Genomic DNA, 16,047 nt, shown 5'->3' with positions numbered 1-16,047 from the left:
GGTTGGTCAATTAGATGGGGAAGGTAACGCGGTTAGTTTTGAAAATCGCCAATGGAAGGTGGTTAAGGGTAGTAGGGTCGTGGCTCGTGGACATAAAAGGGGAACACTTTATATGGTTGAGGTGTTTGATGAACATACGGTGGTTGCTACGGTTGATGTTGGAGATAATTCTACTCTATGGCACCGAAGGCTCGGGCATATAAGTGAAAAGGGTATGAAGATGGTTATTTCGAGTGGGAGAATTCTGGATTTAAAGAAAGTGGAGCTTGGGTTTTGCGAACCATGTGTATATGGGAAGCAAAAGAAGGTGACTTTCGAGAAATCGGAGAATGCGCCCAAGATGGAGAAATTGGAGCTAGTTCGTACAGATGTATTTGGTCCAACGAATGTAGAATCACATGGAGGTTCTCGCTATTATGTCACCTTCATTGACTACTCTACTCGAAAGGTATGGGTTTATTTTTCTTAAAGCTAAATTCGATGTATTTGCTACTTTTTGAAGTGGAAAGATATGGTAGAGAACGAAACTAACTTAAAGGTGAAGTGCTTAAAGTCGGATAATGAAGGAGAATATGGTAGTCGTCTTTAGTTTAAAGACCATTGTGCAATGCTCGGTATTAAGATGTTAAAGACGGAACCAGAAACACTGCAACACAATGGGGTCGCTGAACGTATGAATCGTACGTTGAATGAAAGGGCTAAGAGCATGAGACTACATACCAGTTTGACTAAGATGTTTTGGGCGGATGCGGTTAGTACGGCGGTTTATTTGATCAATAGGGGACCCTCAACACCATTGGGTTTCCGAATTCCCGAGGAAGAATGGCATGGTAAAAAGGTGAGTTATGGTCATCTTATAATCTTTGGGTGCAATGCATATGTAAAGACCAAGGATGCTGATAGAGATAAGCTTGAGACTAAGTCAAAAAGGTGTACTTTCATTGGTTACGGTTCAGATGAAATGGGTTATCAATGTTGGGATAACGAGGCTAGTAAAGTGATTCGTTCTCGTGATATTACCTTTGATGAAGATTCGGTTTATGGCAAACCGGAAAAGGGGAGTCCTAAACCGGTTTATGTTACTTTTGACGATGTTTCTATTGATGATCTTGCACGTTCTAGTGGGAGTTCGGGTAATAATGAATTGACGAATAATGGTGAGGCGTCACAAAGTGCTAATGATGAAGATGATTCAGAAAGCTGTGAAAGGACCGAACATAGTGGGAGTTCTAGTGATGAGGAGGATGTTGATGGAACCGGTCCAACCATACCGGTTGCTCCTACACTAAGATGTTCTACTAGAGTGCCCAAGCCCAATCCTAGGTATTCTTCATCAACAAACTACTTGCTCTATACCGAGAATGGTGAACCCAAGAGTTACTTTGAGGCGAGAAAATCAAAAGAATCCATACAATGGAAGTTTTCCATGAAGGAAGAGATGGGATCACTTGAGAAGAATAAAACTTGGTCACTAGTGAAATTAACTCATGATAAAACGGCATTGCAAAACAAATGGGTGTATAGAATTAAGAATGAGTTGGATGGCAAGAAAAGGTATAAGGCTTGGTTGGTGTTCAAAGGCTTTCAACAAAAGGAAGGAGTTGATTACAACAAGATTTTTTCACCAGTAGTTAAGATAACTACTATTCGGTTGGTACTTGCTATAGTTGCATCCGAGGACTTATATCTTGAGCAACTAGATGTGAAGACCGCATTCTTACACGGAGATCTTCATGAAGAGATCTATATGAAGCAACCCGAGGGCTTTGAGGTAAAGGGTATAGAGAAGTGGGTTTGTAAGCTAAAAAAAAAGTTTGTATGGATTGAAGCAAGCACCTCGGCAATGATACTTGAATTTTGATGAGTTTATGAAGAAGATTGATTTCTTAAGATGTGAAGCTGATCATTGTTGCTACTTGAAGAAATTCAAGTCTTCTTATATCATCTTGTTGTTGTATGTTGATGATATATTGATTGCGGGTTCTAACATGTTCGAAATCAACAAGTTGAAGAGATTACTTTCCCATGAGTTCGAGATGAAAGACCTTGGTGGAGCTAGACAAATACTTGGGATGAGTATTGTACGTGATCGTGTGAAAGGAACTCTATACTTGTCTTAAACTAAATACATTGAGAAAGTAATAGAGAGGTTCAACGTGGAGAATTCAAAGGCTCGTTCTATGCCTTTGGGAAGCTCAATAAGGTTATCGAAACATCAATTACCTAGAACGGAAGAAGACAAAGTGGAGATGGAGAAAGTTCTGTATGCATCGGCTGTGGGTAGTGTTATGTAAGCCATGGTTTGTGTAAGACCCGTGTATCCCTTGTATATATGTAAATATAAATGATTCGGAAGTTGGGGTTTTGTTTTACAATTTAAAAAGGGGAAACTGTTACTGTCCAGGTACCTGCGCGCCGCGCAGATGAGGCGCGCGTCGCGCATAATCGAGCTGCCAGATTCCTTGTTCTATTTAATTTAAAGCGAGGGCAAATTGGTAAATTCACCTATAACCCGAATTTATTACCTAGATCAGTTGGTTGGGAACTCATTTACTCCCACTACACCAACCTTATCTTCTCCCATTCACTCTAGAGAGAGAGAGAGAGTTGATTGTTGAGAGAGGAAGCTCATTTTGAAGGAGAAGGAGTTCGTTTCGGGTTTAATCGCAAGCTTTAAAGTTGTTCATCTCGTCATTTGCTACATTTTGATAGTTGTGGTATGCCTTAACTTCCATTTCTTGTTTTGATTTTGTGTATGGGTTAGGGTTTGTGTTGAAGATGAACACTAAGACCCATTTTTAGGTAAATTGGGTGTTTTGGGTAAATTGGGTCATGTAGACTCAATAATGGGTTAGCTAGGGTTTTAAAAGTGTTAATTGATGTTAAGAAACCCTAATTGGCTAATAATTGGTTAGAACACTTGCTTGATGTATAAATGGGTGTATTGACTTTAAATTGGTCAAATGGGTCAAAATGGACCTAGGATTGTAATGCTTGTGATTAATGCACAAACCTAGCGTTAAAAGTTGTTTTAGGACCTAACTTGGTTAATGTTAGGGTTTTTGGCGAAAGATGACCCGATTTTAGGGTTAAGTGTTAAAATGGGTCAAGATGAGTAATGTTGACCTAGTTGGGTTAAATTGGTGAAAGATGACCCAAAGGGTGTTAACCTAGAGTTCATTCATGTGTTTGAGGTTTTGTAAGTGTTGAATTGAGTTGCTAGTCATTAGCACTCTTATGAATGATGAAAGACTTGAAAATGGGTCAAATGAGTCAAGGTTGACCGAAAGGGATGAAACGGGTATGAAATACCCTAAGTTTATTCTAGTTGAAGTTAGTAGACTATAATTCGCTAGTTTTAGTGATTAAAGTTGAGTCTTGGCCATTTATGGGCGGTTTCGGTATAGTCGAGCTATTTAATGCATATTGGGTCCTTAAATGCTTAAGTGTAAGTATTGTGGTTAATTCCACTAGTTGCGTAATTGAATGTGTACCTATGTATTAGGTACGTTGCTTTGAAGTTCGGAAGTGCATAATCATCATCTTGGTGCTAAGGTGAGTGGAATAATTATGCGTATGTGTATATAATGTATTTATTTGTGTCGTATGAATGTGGCATTGTCGCGTTGCTTAAGACACCACATTGTAAAGAAGTGGATGTCGCGTTGTTTAAGACACCACATGGTAAAGAAGTGGATGTCGCGTTGTTTAAGACACCACAATGTAATGGAGTGGATGTCGCGTTGTTTAAGACACCATCCATCGTATTGAATGGCATGTGGAATCGTCGCGTTGTTTAAGACGCCACATTGTAAAGAAGTGGATGTCGCGTTGTTTAAGACACCACATGGTAAAGAAGTGGATGTCGCGTTGTTTAAGACACCACAATGTAATGGAGTGGATGTCGCGTTGTTTAAGACACCATCCATCGTATTGAATGGCATGTGGAATCGTCGCGTTGTTTAAGACGCCACATTGTAAAGGGTGAGTGAGTCGCGTTGTTTAAGACATCACCCGGGGGATTAGTGACTACGCGTTGGTTAAGTAGCACTAACGGATGTTATGAACTCCAACGGTCTCGTAAGTACCGTTTCCCTTGTTCGAATTGGTTAACCAAGGTTGCGTGAATTATGTATTGAAAGTATTTAATTATGAATCGTATGCTATTGTATTATTAGCTACTCGTGGATTTGCGGTTTATGGTATATGCACAATATTGTTGTATGATTGTCGAAATGTTAAACCGAGTATGATGTTGTGTAAGTGATGCAAGTAGGTAGATTATATATGTATATGTATAATTATTTTGCTCACTAAGCTTTGCTTACCCTCTCGTTGTTTACCTTTTTATAGGTTCGTGTGTGGATAAGGGTAAGGGCATTACCTTGGATTAAGTTTCCCGCTTTGATGATTAGGAAGCGCTTTTGGCTTTGGCTTGGAGTTTGACCGAGACTTGGGTAGTTTAACCCCAAACACCATGCTCGTTGTGTCGTTTGGCAATTAAACTTTTTGTGGTCGAAACTCTAATTTGTATTAAATTTGTATTTTTACACTTAGCGGCGTTTTGGGCACGTGTGGGCCCCACTTTGTAAAACTCGCTCAAACCTTAGTTATGTGCTAGTTTTACATATATTAATGTACGGTTAAAAGCGTTTTGGCTAAATGTGTCGGGAAGTCGCTCATCTTTTTCGCATTAAAGGCAACCGGCAACAGCCAGCTTTTGCGCGGCGCGCAAGCCGGGGCGCGCGGCGCGCAAACAGTCTGCCAGCAAAAATTTTTTTTAGCTAAAATTTACAATGGTTTTTGTCGCGTATTGGTTTGGGATGTTACAGTTTGTACGAGACCGTATATTGCCCATGCAGTAGGGGTAGTAAGTCATTATATGTCTAAACTGGGAAAAGAGCATTGGGAGGCGGTCAAATGGTTGCTTCGTTACTTGAAAGGCACTTCTAATATGGGATTGTGTTTCACAAAAAACAATGTCATACTTAGAGGTTATGCGGATGCTAATCTGGGTGGATGTGATGATTCGGGGAAAAGCACTACTGGTTATGTTTTCACATTAGGGAAGACAACGATTAGTTCGATGTCTCGACTACAAAGAAGTGTTGCTTTATCTACAACGGAGGCCGAATACATGGCTATTGCGGAAGCTACTAAAGAGCTTGTGTGGTTGAAGGATTTCTTGAGTGAGTTGGGTAAAAGACAAGACTATTACGTCTTGTATTGTGATAATCAAAGTGCGGTTCATATTAGGAAGAATCTGGTGTTTCATAGTCGTACGAAACACATCAAGTTGAGGTATCATTTCATTCGACATCATATAAGAGATGGTACTTTAATTTTGAAGAAAGTCCTTGGTTCGAAGAATCCGGTGGATATGCTTACTAAGGTGGTTATGACGGACAAGTTGAGGTTTTGCATTGCCTCAACCGGTCTTCTCATGACTTTATGAGAGAAGACGCCGACTAGAGAATTAGAGGGTTGATATTTCGATTCTAACAAGTAGTGTTGAAGACCTTGTATTGAAAGTCTACTTATCCGGAGAATGTGATAAGAGTGTGCGTGTCCCAAATGGCGTTTTGGCGGTATGTATGGTGGTTTGACAATCTTGGTTAGATTGATGAATTGATGGGTTGACGGAGATTGAGTTTGTTTAAATACTCCTTCAAGTGAGAGATTGTTGGAAGGGGTGAAGAAGAATTAAAACAAGAAATAAAAGTACGCCTAGTGATGGCTCATACGTGAACAACTATGCTAATACGTGAAAATATGTCCTGAGTATTATTAAAGTTGTTGAAACTTTGCATGTCACCAATGGTGACATATTATCACCAAACGTGAGATCTATTTGCAAGTTAAGAAATTGGTTTACAGGTTGGAGTTCACGAATTATAATTGTGTATACGAATGGCTTGCTCTTTAAGTTATTCTTCCCCTATAAATCAAACTATTGTAACCCATAAATTGTGAGCACAAAAATTAACAATAAAATTCTCTAGTTGGCCGTGGACTAAAGCAATCACAACGATTGCATATAACCACGTTATTTTGCTTGTGTCGATTTAATTTTTTGCATTGTTCTTTCGTTTATCTTTTGTGGGTTGAGTACTTTTCTTTAATTACTCATATTGTTGGGTCCTAAAATTCAACATAACTAACTTAACGATTAACTAGGCAAGGAGAATACTTTAATGATTAAGCACCAAGAACATAAACAATGAAGCAAAATGACGAGATGTAAATAATTGGATTAAAGACCTTTATTCCTTCACAATCCCCACTAAGCATGCACTTATTCAAAAAAGTCTTAAACTATCAAGTATTGATTAAATCTCATATACAAGAATTCTTAAGTTTATTAATCACGATAATCTTGGGATTGAATTATGTGATCTAGACACTTTGTCTTTCTCCTTAATCTAATTAACACTAAGTTAAATCAAGCACACAATGTTAAATCACAATAACTCAACTTGCAATAATCAATATCATAAACTTGCATTAATCAATACTCAATCAGTTTACAATATAATAATCCAAACGACTTAAGTATTGCAATATCATAAATCACATCAAAACTTGAATGACAAATGTATGAATTAGTTGTTCATGTAAGAAATAAAGATAAAGAAACTAGTCGCTCATGTTGATGATGATGATCATGACTATTTGTTGGTGATGCATGAAGATCTTGCTTTTGATTCTTGAAAGTAGATGAATTTTGGTGCTTAGGGTTTTTACTCACTGCTCAAAAACTGATGAAAAAGCTGATAAATTCGTTGTCTAGCGCACCCTTTAAATGGGAGCTAAGAAAATCTTTCCCAAAGCAAGAATCCTTCAAAATTCGAGTGCAGAAAAAAATGCACCGGCGTAATTTACGTCAAGTTTGGCGTAAATTACGCCCCCATATGAAACCTTGGCGTAATTTTACGCCACCATGTGAATTTATTTTCTGAGTTAAAATGTTGATTACTTGATGCTTCTTTAATTACTTATCGCAACATCATTTTCAATTGCCATTTTTCACCAAAAACTCGTATATTTTTCTATTTAGCTTTCAAATACTTTCAACTTTTGTCATTTATAAATCACAATATGCGTAAAATATGCAACGATCACGACATTAAAATGTTCGAGACCGGCCCTAGCAATAAAAATTGACACTAAAGTGGTGTATAATTTTGCTGATATATGTATAATTTTGTAAGAGAGTTTTTGGCAATTATGTTAAGTGAGAAAAATCTATGTGCACGTATTAACTACAAGATAATGACATCATATCATTGTTTTCGTTATATATCCATGACATTTTTTTTATAAATGACACACTGACACCTTTATACACATTCTAAGGTTCTCTACTGTAACAAGCCTATTTTAGGATACTAGTAATTAGGCCATAATCCTGCTAATGTTGAATACACTTTTACAAGAAAGACAACAACCCCAAAATTACTATTAAAAAAAAACACACTACAGGACGAAATTGTTGCGGACGTCAGCATGACGTCATCCGGGTACTATTCCTATCTGTCGGCTAATATACAATGTGTTAATACATACTAATAAAAGTTTCAATTATAATCCTTTTAATTTTAAAATTTTAAAACTTTAAATATAACAATTAATTTATTAGTTACTCTTTATAAATATATTAAATGAAATGAATGATAAATTAGACAATTCATTATTATATCTTAAATTCAATAAAAATTTAAACAAACTTTTTTTTTTTTTTTTTCTACGCAGGGAGCAAGTAATGATGGTAGATATAATGTAGTTCCCTCCCAAGTCCTATCCTTACAAAAAGACTCCTGGATCTGGTGACCATCCACATGTACCTTTGACATTTCCTTACTATATTCACTCTTACTAAAACATCAACTTGTATATATAACTTCTTCAAATGATACTCATTTCACATGTTCTTCTTCATAGTGCATGAATATGAATACCAATATTCTATATCATGTTGATAAACCCTTCACTTATAAATACCCCAAAAGGTTAAGTCAACCAGATCAAGTATCATAAACGGATATATAGAGGGTTAGTAAATCTATTATTGAATCTTCTACGTGTAAGCTTGATGCTGTTAAGTATCTCGGTTTCGAGCAAAGTAACCACACCGATGCTTATTAACTTTGGTGATTCAAACTCAGACACAGGAGGCGTACTAGCCGGTACAGGGCTCCCCATTGGCCTTCCACATGGCATTACATTTTTTCACAGAGGCACAGGTCGTTTTGGTGATGGACGGCTCATCATCGACTTTTTCTGTAAATCAATTTTCTCGTTATTCGTTTATTTTGTAATTTATCATAATAATCATAAACTTCAGACTTTGGAAAAGATTACAACGTGTATTGAACAGGTGAACATTTGAAGCTGAGTTACTTGAGTCCGTATTTGGATTCACTAGCACCGAATTTCACGAGTGGAGTTAACTTTGCTGTAGCTGGAGCCATGACTCTACCGAAATTTGTTCCTTTTCAACTTGACGTTCAAATCCGTCAATTTATCCATTTCAAGAATCACTCACTTGAACTACTTTCACTCGGTATATGCGTCTACATTTCATGCATAATTTTTACAAGTTTTACGCACCCAATCCCTTTAACGCCTTTGATAAAACAGGTGCTAGGAACCTTATCAATGACGATGGATTTCGTAACGCTCTTTACATGATAGATATTGGACAAAATGATATCCTTGTTGCACTTTATCAAGCAAATGTTACCTTTGCACCAGTTGCAGCCCAAATCCCATCTTTTTTAGCAGAAATTAAACTAGCAATTCAAGTGAGCATCTCTTGTTTCATTTCCTCTTATACGATTCGATGTATGTGATTACTTATTTTATGTGTTTATCTGCTTAAGAATAAGCAGGTTCAAACCCCACTGGCAACATATCTTGGGTGACCTATAAAAGGGTCACGGTCATGGGATAACCCGCTTAGACTGCGTACATCTATCTGAATCCTTCCCCGAATAAACTGAACAGGGAAAACATTATCCGTTTACTAGATAAGTAGCTTATAAAAGAGTAGTTGGAACTTGGAATTGTTTATATTTTGTAAAAATAAGCAAATAAGCAGATAATCACTTAAACAAGCAATCACAAAAAACACCTAATTTTATATCCATCAATATTATACGTGTGCTAAAGTTTGTGTGCGATGTATGTAGAATATATACCAATACGGTGGACGAAAGTTTTGGATACACAACACAGGGCCGCTCGGTTGTGCTCCAAAAGAACTTGCATTACATCCTCACAATAGTACGGATCTTGACAAAATCGGATGCTTTCGTATCCACAATGATTTAGCCAAACTTTTCAACAAAGGGTTACGTAAAATGTGCAAAGAGTTGAAACCAGTACTAGAAGATGCTACTATTGTGTATGTGGGTATCTACAAATTCAAATACAATCTCTTTGCCAACCCCTCAAAATATGGTATATCAAAATATTCAAATTATTACTTAAACTAACTAATCCGATTGCATATTATGACTATTTTTATCGGTTAACAGGATTTATACAACCACATAAGGCGTGTTGTGGGTCCGGAGGGGATCCAAATAATTATAATGTGAAAGCTACATGTGGGCAGCCAGGATACAGCATATGCGATAATGTGACATCAGCAATAGTTTGGGACGGTGTTCATTACACAGAAGCTGCAAATAAGGCGGTTGCTAATATGATCTTTTCTACACCATCACTAAAACTAGAGCGATTTTGGTCATGATGACATCATAATGCATGTGATAGTAGTGTTTGACATATAATAAAAATAAATTGTTGAACACTAATATGAAAAGTTAGTTGAAGTTTGAGTGTTTGATGTTGTACTCAACTCAGCATTGAAGCTGAATAAACATTACCTAAATGGTGAATATTAACATATTTCAAAATACAACATTCACTTAGATTACATATAAAGTCAAACCTCATATTTAGTATGACAAATTAAACATTCAATGATCAATCATTAAGCAAGTGATGTGTTAATTAAGATCCTGCATAACTTACTTCATAGTGACTTATTTTGACACTTTGAAAAATGCTTTTTGTATTCAACTTAAAATAGTACAATATACTTAAATACGTTAGAGGTTAACTGTATAATCTGTATAAAACATTTGTAATTATGTTTGATTCTTTATGCTTGACATTAGAAGTAAATAACTGTGAAAACTACACTGAACTAAGTAGGGCAAATGGCCCGAAAGGGTAATCTATATTGTCAAATTTGACAATCAAGGTAACCCCCAATTTCAGTAAGCCCAAAAAGGACTCAATTTTAATTTTTGCTAACAAAAAGGACTGCGTGTTCAAATTTTTTAAAATTGAGGTAATATCAGAGGAATTTTTTTTTTAAAAATCGCAAATTACTTCAAATTGAGACTTGGAACAGATTCCCAATGCTCCGAATTTCATTTTTTGTGAAGCAATTAGATTCAAAACATCACGAAAAAGGTTGAATCGACTTTTTCATCTCGACTTGTTCATCTCGATTCATTGCTTTTCGTGATGTTTTGGATCTAGTTGCTATACAAAAAATGAAATTCGGAGCATTAGGAATCTGTTTCAAGTCTCAATTTGAAGTAATTCGCGATTTTTTAAAAAAAAATCGTCTGATATTACCTCAATTTTAAAAAATTTGAACACGCAGTCCTTTTTGCGAGCAAAAATTAAAATTGAGTCCTTTTTGGGCTTACTGAAATTTGGGGTTACCTTGATTGTCAAATTTGACAACATAGGTTACCCTTTCGGGCCATTTGCCCAACTAAGTACAGCAAGTCATTTTCTATTTTGTTCATATGTTATTTGGTTATGTTGATTTTGTGTACCAAATTTTGAGATAACAAGAAAGTATGTTTCATTCGAGTATACTTTTTTCACTAATACTAAAGTACTTACAGGATAGTGTTCTTCGTAGTTAGGAGCGAGTTAATTAATATTCATCCTTGAATTATACTGGTTGGAATAATCATGGTAATTTGCTTCTTGTTATTAAGTATTTCAAACTGCAACTTGATAGTTGTTGCATATATTTAGCTTCCTGTCCCAACTGGCATGTGGCGCGGCCAGAATAACACGCTAAAAATAAGAATACAAAAAGACCAATCATGCAATAAATATTCAATATCTATTATAATTATATTTAATTAATAGTTATAAACACTTGAAGATGCTACAAGTTGATACATAAAAGCGCAGCAAATAAGAGACGACTAAGCCGTCACTACAACAAATTTGCTAATTAACCACGCATAAATTTACACACTTTTATAAAGTGTGTACTTTTTTGTTAAATTCCTCACCCTTGTAAATGTGTGTAAATCTATTACATTTATAAGTGTTGATAATCATTATAGTTTCACACATAAAAGTGTGGGAAAAAAAGTTCACACTAATTTGTGTGTATAATTATAAATATAACCACACTTAAGACTGTTAAGTTAATTTTGTCGTACTAAATTTGTTCACGCTCCCCCTTGTGTGAAGAAATGAGGTGTAACAAATTTTACTCACATTTTTAAATGTGATTAAATTTGTGTTTGTATACACTAATAAGTGTGAACAAACTTTTCCTACAATTTTAAGTGTGAAATTTGAATAACATTCAACATTTATAAATGTAACAAACTTATACATATTTATAAGTGTGAGGAATTTGACAAAAAAACTCACACTTTTTAACAAGTGTGTAAAAATATGCGTGAACAATTGATAAATTTGTTGTAGTGCGTTTCTAATTAGTAATACAATACAAATTGCAACTTGAGTTGTGGCGTATAATTAGCTTAATGTCCCTAATGGCATGAGGCCTAACACGATAAAAGTAAGAATACTAGAAGACTAATGTGCACAATAATAACATTACTCTAATCTCTTGAAGGTACTGCAACTTGATTTATAAATAAGAGACGGATTAAGACTAAAACCAAGGTACTTAATTAATGGATCGTGCATAACACATGTTCGTAGTTACTAGTTAGGAGCAAGTTAATCTGCATCCACAGATTATATGGGTAAAAAAATTGCTTATAGTCAAGGTAATTTACTTCTTGTTATGAGATATTATAAACTGTGGCGTGATAGTCTCTGCGTATAATTTGCTTCCTGTCCTAACTGTCATGTGACACTGCAGGCTAACATGTTTAAAATATGAATATAAAAAGACCATTGATGCAAGAACATTATTATAATCACTTGAAGGTACTACAAGTTGATTTACTGAAATTAAAACACTGCAAAATAAGAGACGACTTAACCTTGTGAAAAGACAGATTTCTCATTAGTAATACAATTTGATTTATAAAAACTCTGACTTTGTCATCTTTAATTTTACATGTCCCCTAGTGATTCCTTAAACACGTGCAGGTTCCTGCAACTTACCTTAGAAAACAGTCATCAACATGTGTATATTGTGACCCGTTTGACACATCTTATAAATAATGAACCCAATATGACACTTCAGTAGACAATATCTTGAAGTCAAATAATATGAAGAGTGTAAATGTATTTTTGGGACTTTTATGTGTTTGCATGCTCTTTAATGTCACGGTTTCAAAACCTATGATAATTAACTTTGGAGATGATAATTCCGACACAGGAGGTGTGTTAGCGGGTTCAGGGCTACCCATTGGGCTTCCACATGGCATTACATTTTTTCACAAAGGCACGGGCCGTTTTGGCAATGGCCGACTCATTCTTGACTTTATATGTGAGTCAACTCTTTTCTTTTCTTTTTTTCCTCTTTTACATGATAAATTTCTAAATGTTAACTAGATGGAATATTGATTTTTGGAACAGGTGAACATTTTAAGTTGGGTTATCTTAGCCCATATTTGGAAGCACTTGCCCCAAATTTTACAAGTGGCGTTAACTTTGCAGTGGCCGGAGGCATGCTTTTACCAAAATTTAGGGATTTTCATTTCGATATTCAAGTTCGTCAATTCGTCCATTTCAAGAATTGCTCACTTGATCTTTTGTCCCATGGTATGTAATTTGTATAATAACTGTTAGGTACAAGTCTTTTATGCACCTTAACGATAACCCTTAGGGCTGTCATTAGAAAAATGATATATTTTTTGAAAACAAGGAAATGCATTTACCATTATGTGGTGTGTGAATAATGAATCCAATTTGATAAGCAGGTACACCTGGGTACTTTATCAGCGAACATGAATTTCGCAACGCACTTTACATAGTAGATATGGGACAAAATGATATTCTACAAGCACTATACGCAGCAAATCTTACTTATGCACCTGTTGCAGCCCAAATTCCATCTTTTGTAGCAGAAAGTAAACTAAATATTCAAGTAAGCATATATCTTCCAAATATTGTTTAATTTTTTATTTTATTTTTAAATTTAAGACTATTAATTTACATTCTCAAAGTTTATATTTGAAATGTAGAATTTATACCAATGGGGTGCTAGAAAGTTCTGGATATTCAGTACCGGACCACAAGGTTGTGCTCCTAAAGAGCTTGCACTACATAAACACAACGCAAGCGATCTTGACAAGATTGGATGTTATCGTGTATTCAATGATTTATCCAAACTTTTTAACAAAGGTTTACGCAGCATGTGCAAAGAGTTGAAATCAGCGTTTAAAGATGCGATTATCGAGTATGTGGATGTGTACAGCCTCAAATATGATCTCTTTGCCAACCCCTCAAAATATGGTAACAAAATTTCAAAATCACTAAAACTTCATTCATAAGTTAATACAATAACCTTAGATCATTAATAGTGTTAATTCATAATGATTATCATACAGATTATCATTAAATCAGAATCACCATTTGAATCATTCATATTTTGAACCACCGGTGCTTATTTATCCAGTTTTATTAAACGCAACCTAATCATTTATATTTTGTGTTAATAGGATTTGTGCTACCACATAAGGCATGTTGTGGGTATGGAGGGGATCCAAATAATTACAATACAACGGCAACATGTGGGCAACCAGGATATAATATGTGTAGTAATGTGACGTCAACCATAATATGGGACGGTGTTCACTTCGCAGAGGCTGCAAATAGAATAGTTGCTTCAAAAATTCTCTCCATGCAATTACTAAAAATAGACAAGCTTTTTAAACACTGAGATCCGAAACCTATACTTGTAATTTGAATAAATGATGGATATTAACTTCAACTTTAGATTAAGAATGACGGTTTTTATAGATTTGAATTTGTATCCCGGATTGAAATTGATATAAAAAGTACAGATTTTGAGTACTATATTTGCATTGTTTTGAACTGGATACAGATTGTTCAGTAGTGCAGGTAAATATGGGGCATTCTAAATGAGTTCACATCCCTTTAACAGTTGCCATTTCACCTCTTCATTTGTTTTGGCACTTGTAGGTGATTTAGGGTTTTAAGAAAACGATTTTCTCATTAATTATTACCATGTTCATACATATAATAATAACAATAACTTTAAGCGGAAGCGTATTAATTATATTAATAACTAAATTACCAAAAACGGATCCATATGATTTATACGGTTAAATAAATAAATATAACAAGAGAGTTTAAAGATTATACCTTTCTTGAAGAACTGGATTGAATGAAGAGAAACAAACAATCAAAAGTATGATTGCCGCTAAGGTAGTCCACACTACACTTCGAGGATGTGCTAGTCCCGTCAAGTAATAGTAAATAATCACAAGGATTATTTATTTGAATGGTAAAACAAAATATATGTTTTATGGTTTTTCTGTTCGTCGCCTACGTACACGGTTTCAGGGGTGTACCTACCTTTACTCCAGTGGTAGCATGGGCTACAACTGAAATACACGATGCAGTAGAAATTTTTTGAATTTTTAACTAGTGATACCAGTAAATAGTGTAATTTTTTTTGTGTGACACCACTGGATAATGTAAATTTTTTTGAACTTTTAACTAGTGACGCCACTGACTACGAATCCTAGATCCGCCACTGCACGGTTTCGTAGAAACAAAAGATAATACAAGAATTATCTTTGGTTTTGGTATTCGCAACTGTAACCAAGAAACAAATACAATATATATATATATATATATATATATATATATATATATATATATATATATATATATATATATATATATATATATATATATATATATATATATATAGTAGATGTATCAAATGAGAACTTTTTTTGTGTGAGAACCCTGGGAACTCAAAAATACACTGAAATTCGAGCAAAAATGGGAAATTCGAGCAAAAAACTCCATATTCGAGCAAAAAATAGGACACGGACGAGTAAAAACATGATAGTCGAGCAAAAATGGAGAAAGTCGAAAAAAAAAGAAGGACGAACAAAAATTTGATATTCGAACAGAAATTGTGATATTCTAACAAAAATGTGTTCTACATATTTGAAATTCGAACGCAAAAATGTAGAACACATAACATAGGTAGTCGAACAAAAAATTTGATATTCGAACAAAAATGTGTTCTACATTTTTTTTTGAAAATTTTTTTTTTTTTTGCTCGACTATGAAATTTTTGTTCGTCCGTGTTTTGTATTTTTGCTCGAATTCCCCTTTTTTTGCTCGAATTTAAGTGTATTTGAGTGTATTTTGGAGTTTCTAGAGTTCTAACACTTAAAAAATTCTCACTGGATCCTCTCCCTATATGTGTGTGTATATATATATATATATATATATATATATATATATATATATATATATATATATATATATACCCTAAGTCGGTGATCAACAACGAGTACGTATCCAATATCATATTATGTTATTTCAATATTAAATCTATCTAGTTCCATACGTAATTCTTATTTCATATTAAATTCAATTAATTAACTAATTAATTAAATGTCTTTAATTAATACTTGAATAATATATATAAAGTATTTATTATTTGACGTCTAGGTGTATAAGCGTGTGATAGCGGAGGCTCAAATGAATTTAGTCATATAATTATGTGTTATATCCTGCGCATAAATCCTAGCGCACTCACATTGTCAAATAGGATAACATTTAACAATTTAATATGAAAAACAA

At 34.7% G+C, this 16,047-nt stretch overlaps 2 protein-coding genes across 2 annotated transcripts; both read left to right on the top strand.

Annotated features, from left to right (window-relative positions):
* The first annotated feature begins 8,134 nt into the window (after positions 1 to 8,134).
* Positions 8,135 to 9,757, top strand: LOC139840441 (GDSL esterase/lipase At3g62280-like). The gene is made up of 5 exons (XM_071830709.1): positions 8,135 to 8,282; positions 8,378 to 8,563; positions 8,641 to 8,804; positions 9,192 to 9,462; positions 9,540 to 9,757. The coding sequence occupies exons 1-5, from the start codon at positions 8,135 to 8,137 to the stop codon at positions 9,755 to 9,757; spliced, it is 987 nt and encodes a 328-aa protein (XP_071686810.1).
* A 2,837-nt stretch (positions 9,758 to 12,594) lies between these two features.
* LOC139840436 (GDSL esterase/lipase At3g62280-like) lies at positions 12,595 to 14,137 on the top strand. The gene is made up of 5 exons (XM_071830703.1): positions 12,595 to 12,742; positions 12,832 to 13,017; positions 13,176 to 13,342; positions 13,440 to 13,710; positions 13,917 to 14,137. The coding sequence occupies exons 1-5, from the start codon at positions 12,595 to 12,597 to the stop codon at positions 14,135 to 14,137; spliced, it is 993 nt and encodes a 330-aa protein (XP_071686804.1).
* Positions 14,138 to 16,047: the final 1,910 nt, after the last annotated feature.

The sequence above is a fragment of the Rutidosis leptorrhynchoides genome, chromosome 1 (genome assembly GCF_046630445.1).
Source record: "Rutidosis leptorrhynchoides isolate AG116_Rl617_1_P2 chromosome 1, CSIRO_AGI_Rlap_v1, whole genome shotgun sequence".
Classification (NCBI taxonomy): domain Eukaryota; kingdom Viridiplantae; phylum Streptophyta; class Magnoliopsida; order Asterales; family Asteraceae; genus Rutidosis; species Rutidosis leptorrhynchoides.
The sequence above is the reverse complement of the archived record's forward strand: the minus strand, read 5'-3'. Positions and strand labels throughout refer to the sequence as shown.